Here is a 15905-nt window from a genome sequence, read left to right as displayed (position 1 = left end):
AGTGGTTCATAACAGTAGCCGATCGGGTCACGCATGCGCTGTAGGCTCCTCGTGCCATTTGCGCCTTTTGCTTCATGCGTGCAGCCTGATCTCCCCTCAGTTCCCTCGTTCCCGCCTTTGACTGCAGACAGAACTTGCCTCACTTCTCTGAGTCCTGCCTCAGAGAGTTGCACTTAGAGAGTTGCACTTAGAGAGTTGCACTCAGAGAGTTGCACCGTGACCATCCATTCTGCTAAATCTGGGTATGGAGTGCTAAATCTACCAAACAACAGTGATCTAGACACAACTCACTCCTCTCCCTCCCGCCCCCGGGGTCTCTTAAAGAGATATCTCCCTATTAGGTACACTATGACCTGACTGTAACTATATTTTCAAAATTCTCATATATTTACTTTTTGCTATTAAAATAGAAGCTCCTTTCCAGAAGCTTTTGTATTGTTATTCATGACTTTTAGACCGACAATTTAAATGTTATTTGTTTTCAATCTATGGACTGCATTTTAGTCCCAAGGGAGTTCCTGTGTGTTTTGTCATTGACTTCCATGGGAGCAGGATCAGATCCTTTAATTTATTGTTTGGTTACATTCAGTTAAGGATTATGTGTATATCTTTCTTCTTAAACATGAAGGACATGATGGCTGAGCAAGATTCCCAGTATCTTATTGAACTGAATGGAAAGAAGCACCCAAATGAGCTCTTTGCAGTAAGTATACTACACATAAACGAAACTAGATATTATCTCTATTAAGATGATATTGGAAAAAACAGTAAAACAAATGATTCATTATGAATCAGTATTCTAAAGATCAGTCTGTTTCTACCCACCGCTTAATAATGGAAAAACTCATTATGAGTTTCAGAGGGGTAGCCCTGTTAGTCTGTTTCAGCAAAAAACAACAAGGAGTCCTGTGACACCTTAAAGACTAACAGATTTCTTTGGGCATAAGCTTTTGTGGATTAGAACCCACTTCATCAAATGCATCTGACAAAGTGAATTCCAACCCATGAAATCTTGTGCCCAAATAAATGTGTTAGTATTTAAGGTGCCATGGGACTCCTAATTGATTTTGATTATTACAAGCTTGGCATGGCAAAATTTGATCTTTGGATCTCAAGAATATTTGCATGCATAGAAGCTCCTGTCTTAGGTACAAGAAGTGTCATATATATATTGTAATATCAGTTAATTTCCATTGACAGGCTTCTTTTTAATGTATTTTTTCATAATAATAAAAACTTGTACCAAATCCCACATGTATAAACAGATTCTGATCTCAAAAGAAAATCATTTCCCTTCTCTCCTCACCCTTTTCATCACATACTATGAAACCATTTGCTTATAGATCTCACCCGCTCCCTGATGAGTAGAAAGCCTTTGCAGTATTATCTATCCCTTCCAGCACTAGACCATCTACAAGTTTGGGACTCTGCCTGAGGAGGGGCAGAAGGGTTAGGACTGGAGTAAGAAGTTTCTGTGTGATCTATCGCCACTGAACACCCAGTGGAAACTCTGCTGAATATGTAACAGGGCTCCTGGCTGTGCTACAGGGCAATACCGTGTATACTGGCAATATATAAATACCAAGTTATAATTTTCAAAACACATCAAGGAAACTTTCAGATTCAAACGTGATTTTAAATGTTAATTTATTCAAGAGAATTTTCTCTTTAGTCAGTGATAGCCCGGCTTCAATCCATGGGCCTTCGAAATGGTGCTCTTATCACCAGACTTCAAAGCCCAGAAGAAGAGCTCTCAGAAGGAATGGAAACTGTAAGTGTGAGATTTGGATTTCTAGAAATGTGATTGCCTTCAGTAATTATAATATTTGTGCATTACTCTTTATATTATGTACTTTTGAGGTGATAACTTTGTTTTACATTAAACACCCCACATTATCATCTGGGACTACATCTACATTGCGCTTTCTTGCACAAGAACATATGCAAATGCATGGCGATGAATATCGCCACGCCTCATTTACATACTTAAATGTATGCAACTCATGGGCCACATGGTGACCATGACATTTGTGGTCCAGCATGTAAGGCTCCACTTCTGGTGCCTGCAACAGTGGTTAGTGTCAGTGTACGTCCCTTCAAGACATCATGTCAGCAAATGAATCATGCCAACACCCACGGTAATATTCTCGTTGAAGTTGTGGACCAACCCACGCAATCTTCTTGCAGGGGTTCCTTTCCACCAACCTCAGCCCTCCGTTCAGATCACCACGGATGCTTCCCTCATGGGCTGGGGGGCCCATATGAGCAATCTATCTGTACAAGGGTGCTGGACACGCATGGAGGCAATTCTCCATAAAAACATTTTAGAGCTCAGGGCTGAATTCCTGCAAATATTTCAAAACACATATTTCCATCAGCAGAATTCTCATGGACAGTGTTGCCACAACTTATTATATAAACCATCAGGGCAGTGCTCAGTCCCGTGCCCTCTGTATGGCGTCAGTGCTCCTAAGGAACGGGTGCATCCGCAACAATGTCACACTCACAGTTTTGTATTTGCCAGGGGTCAACAACACCACTGCAGACACGCTAAGTAGACAGCTTGCACTTCATCACGAGTGGGAACTCCAGGACGATGTACTCCGACACATCTTCAGTCTTTGGGGTTTCCCACAGGTAGACCTGTTTGCATCCCAACAGAACTCCAAATGCAGACAATTCTTCTCCAAAGCGGAAATTGTAAAGAACTCATTGGGCGACACTTTTCTCCTCAGTTGGTCAGGTCAACTTCTGTATGCATTTCCACCCACTACACTCATACCCAGAGTAGTACAGAAGATCAGAAGAGGCAGAGCCAAGGTGATCCTGATAGCACCTTCATGGGCTCACCAGCCATGGTTTCTCTTTTTTTATCGAATGTCTCTTCAGTTACCTCGTCTCTTCCCGATCTCCCCAACCTGCTAACTCAGGATTGCAGGACTCTTCTCCATCCACAACCCGATGTTATTCGACTCACAGCATGGCTCCTCGATGGTGCTCGAACACTAAAGACCTCTGTTCATCCCCAGTAAAGCAGATACTTCTACACAGCCAGAGAGAAATCACCAGAACCACCTATATGCAAAAATGGCGCAGATTCACCACCTGGTGAATGGAAAAATACTTAGACCCGTATAGTGTACCACTACATGATATTCTGGAATATCTTCTTTTCTTCTTTCCCTACACCACACTGGGTTACCCATATTGTCACCTGGCCGTTATTACGGCTTTCCTTCAGTCCCTGGATGCTACTTCCATATTCATATATCCTATCACCAAGCGCTTTATTAAGGGCCTAACTAACCTCAGTCCACCTCACTGGCCCCCTCCACCACCATGGGACTTGGACTTAGTCCTGGATACTCTTACCAGACCACCCTTTGAACCACTGGCAACAGTACCTCTCAGTGTTGACAATGAAAGTTATTTTTCTGTTAGCAATTATCTCTGCATGTAGGGTCGGTGAACAAGCAGCCCTGCTGGCAGTATCGCCATATACTGTCTTCAGCAAACACAGCATAACCTTACGACCACTTTCAACCTTTGTTCCCAAGGTCTGCTCTCAGTTCCACATCAATAAACCTATCATTCTCCCTGTATTCTTTCCTAAACCTCACACTTCCACTCAAGAGGTATTATTGCATTCCCTCGATGTATGTCATGCATTAGCCTTCTACATCCAGAGAACCCAAGCCTTTAGAAAGTCGCAGTGTCTTCTCTTATCCCTCGCAGAGTGGTCTAAAGGACATTCCTTATCATCCCAACACATATCAAACATCATAGCAGACTGCATTGAGAAATGTTATACTATCCGAAACAGACGACTTCCAGTCACTCCAAGAGCTCATTCCATGAGAGCAGTATCCACTTCCACAGCGTTCCTCAAGGGAGTTCCCCTTACAGACCTCTGCCACTCAGCAACTTGGTCTTCAAATGTCCCCTTGATGAAGCATTATGCCATATTGCAGCATTGGGCCTCGGACTCAGCAGTAGTCTTAGCAGTGCTTTCCACAACCATCAAACCATGACTCCAAGACCCTCCATCCATTCATCCTGAACCACTGCTGCTCACCTACAGTGGCGCACCTACAGTGGCGCACCCATCGGGACATCACTTGAAGAAGAAGTTACTCACCTTGTGCAGTAACGTTGGTTCTTCGAGATGTGTGTCCTGTGGGTGCTCCACTACCGCCCTCTTCCCTGCTCCAGAGTCTCTGTTCTGTCTATCTTTCAGATTCTCGGGCGGACAAGAGGAACTGGCGGGAGCTGGACCACGCACAAGAGAAAGGTGCAAATGTCATGAGATGCTGACTGCGCATGCGCGGGTCCAGCTGACCACTGCTGTCAAGATCTCCAATCTGAGGTGCCAGGACGAGCCTGACATCTACAGTGGAACACATATGGGGACACACATCTCGAAGAACCATTGTTACTGCACAAGATAAGTAACTTCTTTTTGCGCAAGAAGGAGCAATGTAGACTGCTCCTTCTTGCGCAAAAGCCCCTTGCACAAAAATGGCAGCTCATTTGCATATGTTCTTGTACAAGGAAGTGCAATGTAGACATAGCCAAAGGGTATACATTCAAGCAGTGAAGGCAACTGCAATGTGCTATTTTGACAAAGAAGCGGATTTAAGAAAATGAGTTTCAAACCTACTCATGTAGTTTAGAGCTTCAATAAACATCCCTAGATAAAACAAGTATGAGAAGCATATGCCTTCAATTGTAAAAAGGATTGGAACCAATGAAGATGGCTTTGGACTGCCCCTGTTTTGAAAAAAAACTTGAGAAAATCCTTCATAAAGTCATATTTGTTGAAAGAAAATGTTAAAGGATAAAATTTCCATCAGCAAGCTGGTTTCATACCTTCCATTTCTCTCTTGGTTTTGTGACATACCTATTAAAAATATCAAACTCTATATGCTCAGTTTCTAAAAACAGACACATTTTATTTTCCACATTAAATCAGAAATAAGATATATTAGTGTTGACTTCTGGTATCTTCATCATTATGTATGATTTCTATAGGGAGGTCTCCTGAAAAAAATAAGTCTCTTGGGCTCCTCCTGTGTGCAACTGAGAACATAGATGTCAGACATACAAAGAAATCTTAGGGTTCACCAGTATGATATTCCTTGACATCCTTTACAATAATAAGCATGCATAGAGATTTTCCCTGTTGTCACCAAATCATCAAAGATTTGAATTGGGCAGTAGCTAGTGAAACATTCCTGATTGTGCTAATGCTTACAGAAAAAGAAATATTTTCACTAAATATGTCTTTAACAGACCCTTAAAGGTCAATGAGTACAGAAAACTCGCACTTTACGATGGCCCGAGTTGCAACCCCCCCCCCCCCACACACACACTTATGACCATTTTTGTAAGTGCGGAAGGGGCCAAAACCCCTCGACTTACATCCTTTGCCCGCATTTACGATGGCACACAGTACCTGTCATAAATATGGGTTTGAGTTACGATGCTCCCAACTTGTGACACTTCCCCAGGAACTGATTGCGTTGCAAGTCAGGAACCGCCTGTAAGAGTCCTGTGTACAGAGGAAGACAAAACGGTATTTTGGTAATAGTTGTGTGGTAATTCCCTATTTGGTAATAGGTATTTTGGTAATCCCCTATTTGATATGTCTTCCAAATAGTTCTGTCAAAGAGATTAATATATCAAAATTGGCATTTCCATAAACCTAGAATTGAGCTGTTTGAGCTCCACTTTGCCCCTTCAATATAAATCTCATTAGCTAGGGGGTATTTGTACTCCCTAATGTATTTATGGCTTTCTTTTTAGCCCCATCTCCTATGGTTCACTTCTTCTCTCTTTAAATTTGCATTTTGAACTTTTCTTTAATTTACTATTGAGTCTTTAGTAATACCAGGTCTGAAGATGTAATGTAAGATATTAGTCCTTGATGCGCCTTTAAAAATGTAGACATTCATTTTTGTTAAAAATAATTGTTTCTTAAAAAATTGTGTTAAAAATGTAAAGATGAAATATCTCTCATAATTACCCTTTACAGTGGAGTACTGCTAGTCTGAAAAAATTAAATGAATTCACATATTCTGATTTAAAATTAACAAATAAGCACAATGTAGCAATTCATTAAGAAGGGTATACTTACTTAGAAAATATTTCAAAACGGCAAATGAAACAAAATAGGACATATACAAAATATAGAAAAGTACATATACTTTTATTGTTGTTCTAATTAACAGGATGAACTTTTTCGGACTCTTTCATCTTTGAAACTGATAGCACCTAGATACCGTTGGTGTAGAAGCAGGTGGGGTCGAGCATGTCCTGTTGCTTTAAAAGAGGGTAACATTATTATGGGACTTCCAGAGTTAGCTGTCAGGTAAGCATAATTTGATATCCTTTGGGTGTTAGAAATATTTTTAAAGATTAACTATCTATATTTTTCAATTTCTTAAAGTTTCCTAGGTAAAATGTATTTGCTTTCATCTCAAGAAGCATTGAGAGCATTTATGTTGAATCCCCGTCTGTATCTGCTACCACCTATGCCACTTCCTCCTTGTAAAGTACTTGTATTTGGACCTCCTTTTTCTGGAAAAACAACTCTTTGTAACTTGATTGCAAACAAATATAATGGAAAGGTGAGTATATATTTTTTTTAAGTAACGTGTAGGGTTAGACTTCGAAAATGTATGTTATTTGAATAGTTGTCAGATGTAAAATAGCATACATATGCTCTTCATTTCTGTTTAAAGATATTACATACTGATCAGATTGTCTTTAGTATAAAATACACAGTTTGATGTGAAGACAATCAGTATATCTGATCTCAAACCGATACATGCCACCCACTCATTCCACTAAGGCTGTGTCTACACTTCTTTGTAAACCCATATTTGTGTCCTTATGCACGCAAACTCATACTTTCCAAACTTTAAGCATGTATTTTGCATTGATACATACACATCATATCTGCTCTTTACCGTACATACTGGTACATCCATACTGTGGTACACTGACATGTAGTTGATGCCGTAGCTTCTGGGGGCATATCCTTGAGTTCTTCACACTCTTGCTAGATGTTGCAATGCTTGGGTGTAATTTATTGTGGGAGACTTGTCTATTCATTCTGCCACACTTGCCCAGAAGTACTCTTAGTCCACAAACATATCCAGCTAAGCTACTGTGAAACTGTGCACTCCCTGCAACATGAGCCAGCTCATAGGCAGGTATGGCTTTGGCATCACCAGAACTCCATGCTCTGGAACCACATGCCACTTTCAAACAGAACCCAATCTGAGAATTATGATACCTTTCTGCATTTCCAATTGTTTCTACAGTTATAGGTTTGTGCCATTCCCTCCACAACTAGCAATGACAAACTGTAAAACTGCTGCCAACTTTATAGAAGCTAAGGGGGACAAAACCCTGCAGATCCCTCTCTGGCTATAACCTGCAGCAGAGCTGGTGGAGATGATTGATGGGTCCCACTTATTGGTGGGAACAGTGATTCAGGAAACCATTCCCTTAGAGTCTTTAGTGGAAGGACACCAAGAAACAATCTGCTTCAATATGAAATGCTCTCCATTCTTCCTGATAATTCTCAGCATTCCATGATTGGAAGAGCACAACTCCAGGGGCCTCAGGTTGGGAAGCAGAAGCAAAACCCCAGATGACAGGGTTAGCCAAATAGAAGTGGCTGCAGGCCAGAATCTCATGCCCTCTCAAAAGTACTGGGACAACATAGACAGCATGCCATGACCAGACAGGGCCCCAGAGTCTAAGTACATCCACTACTGCAAATTGCACCGATAATCCAGGCAGCACAATCTACTACCGCAGTGCCAGGAGGGCATTCTGGCATGGCCAACTTGTAAGTGGAGCTATGTATGCAGAAATATGGATCTGTTTTTCATAAGATTAACACCCAAAACATCTTTCAAATGATAACTGTGTTTCTAGTAAAAAGCTAAGGCTTGCTGATTTTTTTCAGTCCCAGAATCCATATTATATCCCAAATGATTTCAGGCTGAGGTGGTTAAGAAAAATGGCTTGTCTTCTGGCTGCAGCACACACATACATGTAGTATGTAATGACAATTATGCTGAGCATAACTTTGAAATCCCTACCATTCTTAATAGCAATAACACTAAAATAGTGACTGCTACAAACCAGGCTCTGGCTCCAGGGCTTGTTGTGCTGTTACTTCCTCTGCAGACTGTTCTCAAGGGTCATCCCAAAATATGTCCTCCAAATATTGACTCAAGAGGTCCACTATCTGGTCCTCCTTGGAAGTCTGGTCTGGGCCAGGCGGCAGCATCAGTAGTGTGTTCTGAGCAACCGCAGTCTCTCTTTCAGTAGGGTTCCTTGTCCTTGTTTCCTTTTCTTCTGGGCTTATAACCATGCCATCCCTGTACATAGAAGACTGTCAGGTATAAGCTCTGTGCTGTGTGCGTTCCTGCAACCAGACAAATTCCTTTTAGTAGGGGCAGTGAGCCAAGTAGTTCCTAACATACTATTTCCATTCTTCATTTTGCAATAGGTAGTCTTGTGGTACTTGTTCTACTAATCTGGTGGATCTTCAGTGCTTCCAGCCTCTTTACTATGGCTTCATAAAAATGCAGAGGTACTCCTCTCAAAGTCATAGATCTTAGTCTCCTCACACAACATCTTGCCCAGTATCTAAGCATGTTCTTCTGACCAGTTAATAATGTCCTAGGTGGTGGGCAACAAGCAAGACGTGAGTGTATTATCAATTCAGCAGTCAGGGTGAAAGGGCAGGATTAAATGTCCAGAAGTTGTATTTGACCCAGGAGGTTGCTTCCAGTTCACAGGAATCAAGAGGGAAATTGGAGGGAGAGAATTGTGGAATAGCATTAGCAGATTGAACACAAACCTGGCAGCACAGACTTCTGCTACACCTTCATTGCAAAGTAGGTGGGCTTGAACACATGCAACAACAGAACACGGGCTCCTGCCTATATTGCTGAGTGAACCCGTGTTGAGAGGTTACTGGCATGTGTTAGAGGGTTTTATGCATGGACCATATGAGAGTCTGAGCTTAAATATAGTCATAGATATGGATTACTATGCAGTGTAGTGTATATTAATACTTTCAGTTAGCAATTTATTTTAATAGTATAATATCTTTACTTATATCAACTAGATAAAAGTTGTGACTGCATGAGCATAGAATAGGAAGGCAGCCCTTATTGCAGGATATAATAGAGAAACTTGAAACAAAATCTTAATCATCTTCTTCGGGTAGTGTCCCCATCGGTGCTCCACTCTAGGTGTCGGGCTCGTCCCATGCCACAGGTCGGAGATTTGTAGCCGTGTTTAAGCTTGACCGCACATGTGCTGCGGCGCATGCTGTTCACGTCGTTCGCTAGTCTGCACGCGGTCCAGCTCCCACCAGTTCCTCCTGACTGTTCGTGGTTGCAGGCGGAGCAAAACCGCTCTCCTCAGAGTGACAAAAAGAAATCTGTAAAGTAAGTTATAAATAGTTAGTCAATAGTTCGTAGTTAGTTAGTTAGTTAGTTATAGATTAGTCATTTCCTCGTTCTAGTTTAAAGAAAAAAAATTTTTTCCCTCATAGTTCTTGTTCAATCAACATGCCAGAATCCCCTGGTTTCAAGAAGTGTGAGGAGTGCCACGATGCAATGCCGGTGTCTGACGGACACTCGTTGTGCATTAAGTGTTTGGGCGTGGGTCATATCCCTCAAAAATGCCCAAGTTCTTAACTAACTGCCCAAGCCAGACATGACTGCAAGATGCGGTTAAAAACGCTCCTCTTCAGCAAGGCTCTACAGCCCACTGATACCGAGACTGCCAGACCGCCGACATCTTCAGCTCTAACACTGGCCAAAAAGTCACCCCTTGGACACTTGTCGACCTCACGCAGGAGTGTGGGGGACAGGCCTGTTATCTTGGGATCGATGGTACCCCGGCATGCTGACAGGAACAAGTCAAGCTGCAGCATATCGGAGCCGAGTCCTTCCCTTCATAGGGAGGCTACTCTGGCACTGGACGCAGCCCTGTGACCTGAATCCACCCCGGCTCCCGTTAAAAGAAAACCTGCGGCACCGACGACCATGCACGTCTTGGCACCAATGTCGGCACCTTTGCTGTCGACACCGGTTGGCCCTGCACCGCCACTATAGCACCGGCTACTGTGGCACCGGCTACTACACCGACGCCTTCGGAACTATCTCCGGTGCCCTGACGGAGCGGCTCATCCACGCTGGCATTGGCGTGGACCACCATGATGGCACCGAGTACTTCGGTGCACAGTGTGATTAAATCATCAGCACAGCATTCAGTGGACCCTTTTACAGGGCACTCTGCAGCACCGATACAGCACAGGTCTCACTCTGCAGCATGTATGTCTCCGGTGCGAGGAAAGGTTAAGCACAAATCCAGAAGGGTATTAACACCTTCTCCAAGTCCAGAACTGGTTGCTGTCTCTCCCCAACTGCAGTCACCAGCCACTGTCTTTTCGGTACCACTACAACAGGAAAGTCATGCTACTCTCATGCCTCAACAACAGAGACCCTCACCACAGTATTCGTCATCACTAGAACGTTATCGTAGGCATTCACGCTCGCCATCATATGCCAGGTGTAGATCCCATTCTCCTCGATCACCAACCCGATCCTCTTATTCCAGGTATCGTTACGGCTCTGAAAGGAGATACTCACCAGGTTATTCTCCAAGGTGGTATTACCATGATCGTTACCATTGGCACTGCGACAATTACTATCGACGTCGCTACTCTTCAGGATACTCTTCCTTGAGGTCCCCACAATGTTACCAACGAAGTCCTCACAGTAATCTCAGGTTGCCAACCCTTCCACAACCATCTACAAGACCACCTACACCATCTGGGGATGTGCCTCTACCACCTCAACAACCAGAGCAAATACCCGTGCCAGAGAAAACACAATCTCAAGTCCAATCTCCAACGGACCAATCTTCTTCCTCGCTGGATGATGCAGTCTTTCCTAGGTACTCTTCCCCACAGATGACATCCACCAATTCCATGAACTGTTTAAGAGGGTAGCGGAATGTCAAGAAGTCCAGATAATGGAGGTTCAACAGAAACAGCATCTTCAGCCATCACAAAAATAAAAAACGGCGTTACCGTTGGATGAGGCAATCCTTGAGATTGCAGACGATATATGGCAGGCACCGGCCTCTGCTCAGGCCACACATAAGAGAGCAGACAAGAAATATTTTGTTCCCTCAAAAGGGATGGAGTTCCTGTTTATGCACCCGCAGCCAAATTCATTGGTTGTTGATGCAGCCCAACAGAGAGCTAAGACACCACAATATAAGAACGCTGCTGCTGATAAAGAATCTAAGAGGCTGGACCTCTTTGGCCGGAAGGTTTACTCCTCCGCCACACTGACCTGAGGATGGCAAATTATGCCACTCTCCTGTCCAACCATAACTTTGATAATTATTCAAAGCTAGTGGCATTACTGGAACGTATACTGGAGGACAAGCGCCAAATATTAAAATCAGTGGTCCAGGAAGGCCACACAGCCTCAAGAATGGCCTTGCAGATTTCTCTGGACATTGTGGATGCGGCGGCTTGTACCACGGCAATATCGGTGGTCATGAGAAGGTCATCGTGGCTCCAGTTGGCCTCAGTGCCCAGGGAGCTTCAGGCCAAAGTCGAGGACTTGCCCTTCGATAGGCAGAGTCTTTTTGCCGAAAAGACTGATCAAGTTCTATACTCAGGCAAAGACTCCAGAACAACTTTAAGAAAGCTCAGCATGTATACACCACCTTATCATCGCAAGCATTATACGCTCTATGACAAACAGAGTCCCTTCTCATACACCGGACCCAGATACAGACAATTTGAACAGCAACAGCGCGGCAGACCCCGCCACCAAAAATGTAGACCGCAGACGGGTAGAGTGCCCAATTCTCAGAACAACAGACAGCCGGTTTGACGGTCCTGTCGAGGGACTGCGAACCATTCTATTAACATATCCCCCGGAATCACAGAAGTTGTTTCACCATTGTCTGAGACCCTATCAACTCAGGTGGTTTACCATCACCACAGACCGTTGGGTCTGAGAATTGATAACATCAGGATACTCAACTCTACTCCTGTCTCTTCCTCCTATCTCTCCCCCAACCCCGTCCCTTTTCAGGGACCCATCTCACAACACTCTCTTACTACAAAAGGTCATGCGACTTATAGAGATTGGGGTGGTGGAGAGAGTTCCCCGACAATTCCAGGGCAGAGGATTTTATTCTCGTTATTTCCTCACCAAGAAGAAGTCAGGAGGATGGAGGCCTATCCTAGATTTTCGAGGTCTCAATTGGTATCTCAGGAAACACAAATTCAAGATGGTGACTTTAGCTTCTAGTTTCCCAGTGATAAACACGGGAGACTGGTTCACGTCCCTCGATTTGCAGGATGCGTATTTCCATGTGACAATACAACCAGCACACAGAAGCTTCCTCAGATTCATCATAGGCATACAGCACTTTCAGTACAAGATTCTTCCATTCGGCCTATCATCAGCACCCAGGGTATTTTTGTAATTATCAGTGGTCGCTGTGTATCTACACTGCCAAGGCATTATGATAATCCCGTACCTGGATGACTGTTTGATCAAGGCCCATACTTACAATCACACGTTTCGCACCACTGAAGTCACAAGGGCCTTATATTCGATTCTCGGCCTTGTACTCAATGTCCCGAAGTCCTTGCTCATACCACAAACATCCCTCAAGTTCATTGGGGCACGGTTAGATTCTGCAATGGGCAGGGACTGTCTTTCTTTGGAAAGATTCCACAAAATACAGAACCTTACGCAGACACTTTCTATCAGTCCCAAGATGCCAATACTTACCTGTCTGCAACTTATGAGACACAACTTATGGCCGCCACAATGTATGTGGTAAGACAAGCGAGGTAACACCTCAGATGCCTCCAACACTGACTGGTGTCAATTTATGGTCCTGGCAATCAGGATATACATAGAACAGTAATGGTACCACCCAGTGTACTCCAATCCCAAATATGGTGGACTTCTCAGGCCAACATGCTCTCCGGTGTTCCGTTCCGCTGGCCACAACCCACAGCTCAAATTACTTCCGATGCATCTCTGCTAGGTTGGGGAGCCCACTGAGAGGGCGAGCATGCTCAAGTTCAATGGAGTGCACAAGAGGCCCTTCAACATATCAAATTTCTAGAGTTCAGGGCAGTATTCAACGCATGCAGGACATTCCTACCAAAAATTCACTGCCAGATGGTTCAAATCTTTACCGACAACACTGCCACGGTTTACTATATCAATCGCCAGGGCAGTGCCAGATCCAGGCCCCTCTGCGCGGAAGCCACGAAATTGAGGAACTGGTGTATACGCCACAGAGTTACCATTGTGGGCACGTACATCCCCGGCAAGGACAGCACAGTTGACTATGCCTTGAGCGACATTTTTTTCCCCAGCACAAATAGGAACTCAACCCAGAGGTAATCCACTCCATATTTTAATGATGGGGATACCCCACTATGGACCTCTTTGTGACACATCTCAATGCAAAATGCCTGAAATACTGCTTCAGAACGGATCTGGGGCCGGGATCCCTCGGGAATGCATTTCAGATAAACTGAGGTCACCACCTACTCTAGACCTTTCCACCAGTTCCACTTCTTCCGAGGATACTGGAGAAGATAACCAAAGACAGAGCCATAATCATACTCATAGCTCCATTCTGGCCCAGGCAGACATGGCTTCCCCTTCTTCTGCAAATGTCCCTCCAACCCCCATACCAGTTGCCGAAGCAACCCGACCTCCTGATGCAACCAGGACTGTCAATGCCACGCTCCCAAATTGACTGGCTACCCCTAATGCCGTGGTTCCTAACTGGTTCCATAGCTCATAAATCCTCTGCTCCCAAGAGGTAAAACAAGTACTAATGTATAGTAGACATGATTCCATGCGCAAAACTTACCTTTATAAATGGCGTCGTTTTTATTTGTGATGTTTAACCAATAACCTCGATGTGGCATCCATTCCAATCCATCGCATTCTGGACTATGTGCTTTACTTGCACCACTCAGGATTGGGACTCTCGTCCATCAAAGTCCATCTCTTGGCAATCTCTCCATTTAGATAGTCAATCAAAGGATTCTCAATATTTGCTAACCCGATGACCAAACGCCTTTTGAAAGGCCTAGCAAATCTATACCTCCCATGCAGGAAGCTCTTGCTCTATGGGATCTGGAGCTGGTGTTGGACACCTTAACCTATCCACCATTCGAGCCTTTGCTACCTGTGACATCCCTACACTCACTATGAACATTGCCTTCCTCCTAGCTATAACTTCAGCTCGATGGGTGGGTGAACTGGCTGCCCTTTCGGCCAACCCGCCATATACTCTTTTTACCTGCCAGGGAGTAATACTTCGATCCCATCCCAATTTGTTGCCGAAGGTGAATTCAGAATTTCACATCAATGAGCCTATCATACTTCCAACATTTTACCCCAAACCACATACCTCCAGTCATGAAGCCCGCTTACATACCTTAGTTGTTCGTAGAGCCTTGGCTTTCTACCTCGAGAGGACATTCCCTTTCTGACAGTCGCAGCGACTTCTATTATGTTCTGGTGAACGAACCAAAGGCCAATCATTGTCTTCGCAACGCATTTCTAAGATAATTGTAAAATGTATTACAACGTGCTACTCACTACGCAGCAGGCCCCGCTTACATCAATTAATGCTCATGTCACCAGAGCAACATTTACCTCAATGGCCTTCCTTAAAGGCGTCCCAATGCAAGATATTCACCGTACGGCAACATGGTCTTCAGACATGACATTTGCTAAGCATTATACAATCGACGCTATTGCTCGAGAATCACTCCTGGCCTCCACAGTGCTGTCCACACCAACCACATCCTAAATCCAATCCCACCTCCATAAATGAGGCTACTGCTCTGTACTCACCTAGAGTGAAGCACCCACGGGGGCGCTACCTGAAGAAGAAGAGGAAGTTACTCACCTTGTGCAGTAACAACGGTTCTTCAAGGTGTGTGTCCCTGTGGGTGCTCCACAACCCGCCCTCCTCCCCGCTTCGGAATCTCTTCTTTATATTTTTCAGGAGTGACTGATCAGGAGGAACTGGCAGGAGCCAGACCGTGCCCAGACTTGCGAATGGCGCGAACAGCATGTGCCGCTGAGCATGCACGGTCCGGATGAACCACGGCTACGAATCTCCAACCCGTGATGCAGGATGAGCCCAACACCTGAAGTGGAGCACCCACGGGGGGACACACCTCGAAGAACCGTCGTTACTGCACAAGGTAAGTAACTTCCTCTTGTATCTTAAATATACAAGGCTAGAGAGTTTGAGAGGTAGCACAAATGATGAGACAAATACCACTTTCGCTGAAATCTGTCCAGTTTCTCCAATTTTACACTATTGTTTATGACAGTAGAATTGGATTATCTCAGTTTGCATCTGTTTATGTATCAAACTTTAAGATGTATTATTTAAGTTTAGTCTTATGTTTTCAAATACTTTCTTTAGGTTCTTGATATGGACAAACTCATTCAACCGTGTATGGAAGAAGCAAGGGAAAAAATCATTGCACAAGCTCGTATTGAGGCAGTAGATGTTGCTATTACAAACGTGAAAAATAAGCTGGAAATAGAAAAAATGTTAAAAGAGCAAGGTGAATAAGGTGCTTTCCAGCTTTTTGGGCTCTCTTGTTTGTTTCTAGTTAATAAAATAAAGCAACTGCTACTTTGAAATGTTTTAAACTCTCTGTCAGCACATATACATAGTATTATGGTTAGAGAGTTGTAAAGTTGTTCTGGAATGAAATTATACAAAACATGGGATTTCTTTTTGGCCCTGACAGTTTTACCAACCATATCTACACTATG

At 43.9% G+C, this 15905-nt stretch overlaps 1 protein-coding gene across 19 annotated transcripts in view; it reads left to right on the top strand.

Annotated features, from left to right (window-relative positions):
• AK9 (adenylate kinase 9) overlaps positions 1–15905 on the top strand; it is a 174062-nt gene that overhangs the window by 34753 nt on the left and 123404 nt on the right. For 18 of the 19 annotated variants that reach the window (XR_003089364.2, XR_012902623.1, XR_012902624.1 and 15 more), the window contains exons 9-13: positions 629–703; positions 1673–1771; positions 6231–6370; positions 6449–6629; positions 15547–15691. Coding sequence is in view for 15 of the 19 variants with exons in the window: in XM_025184731.2 (XP_025040516.2) it covers positions 629–703; positions 1673–1771; positions 6231–6370; positions 6449–6629; positions 15547–15691 (640 nt within the window). In the remaining 4 variants the exon portion in view is untranslated. Of the gene's footprint in view, positions 1–628; positions 704–1672; positions 1772–6230; positions 6371–6448; positions 6630–15546; positions 15701–15905 lie in introns of all 19 variants that reach the window. The other variant, XM_075923978.1, reaches the window with a different exon arrangement.

Source organism: Pelodiscus sinensis, chromosome 3, assembly GCF_049634645.1.
Source record: "Pelodiscus sinensis isolate JC-2024 chromosome 3, ASM4963464v1, whole genome shotgun sequence".
Lineage (NCBI taxonomy): Eukaryota > Metazoa > Chordata > Testudines > Trionychidae > Pelodiscus > Pelodiscus sinensis.
The sequence above is the reverse complement of the archived record's forward strand: the minus strand, read 5'-3'. Positions and strand labels throughout refer to the sequence as shown.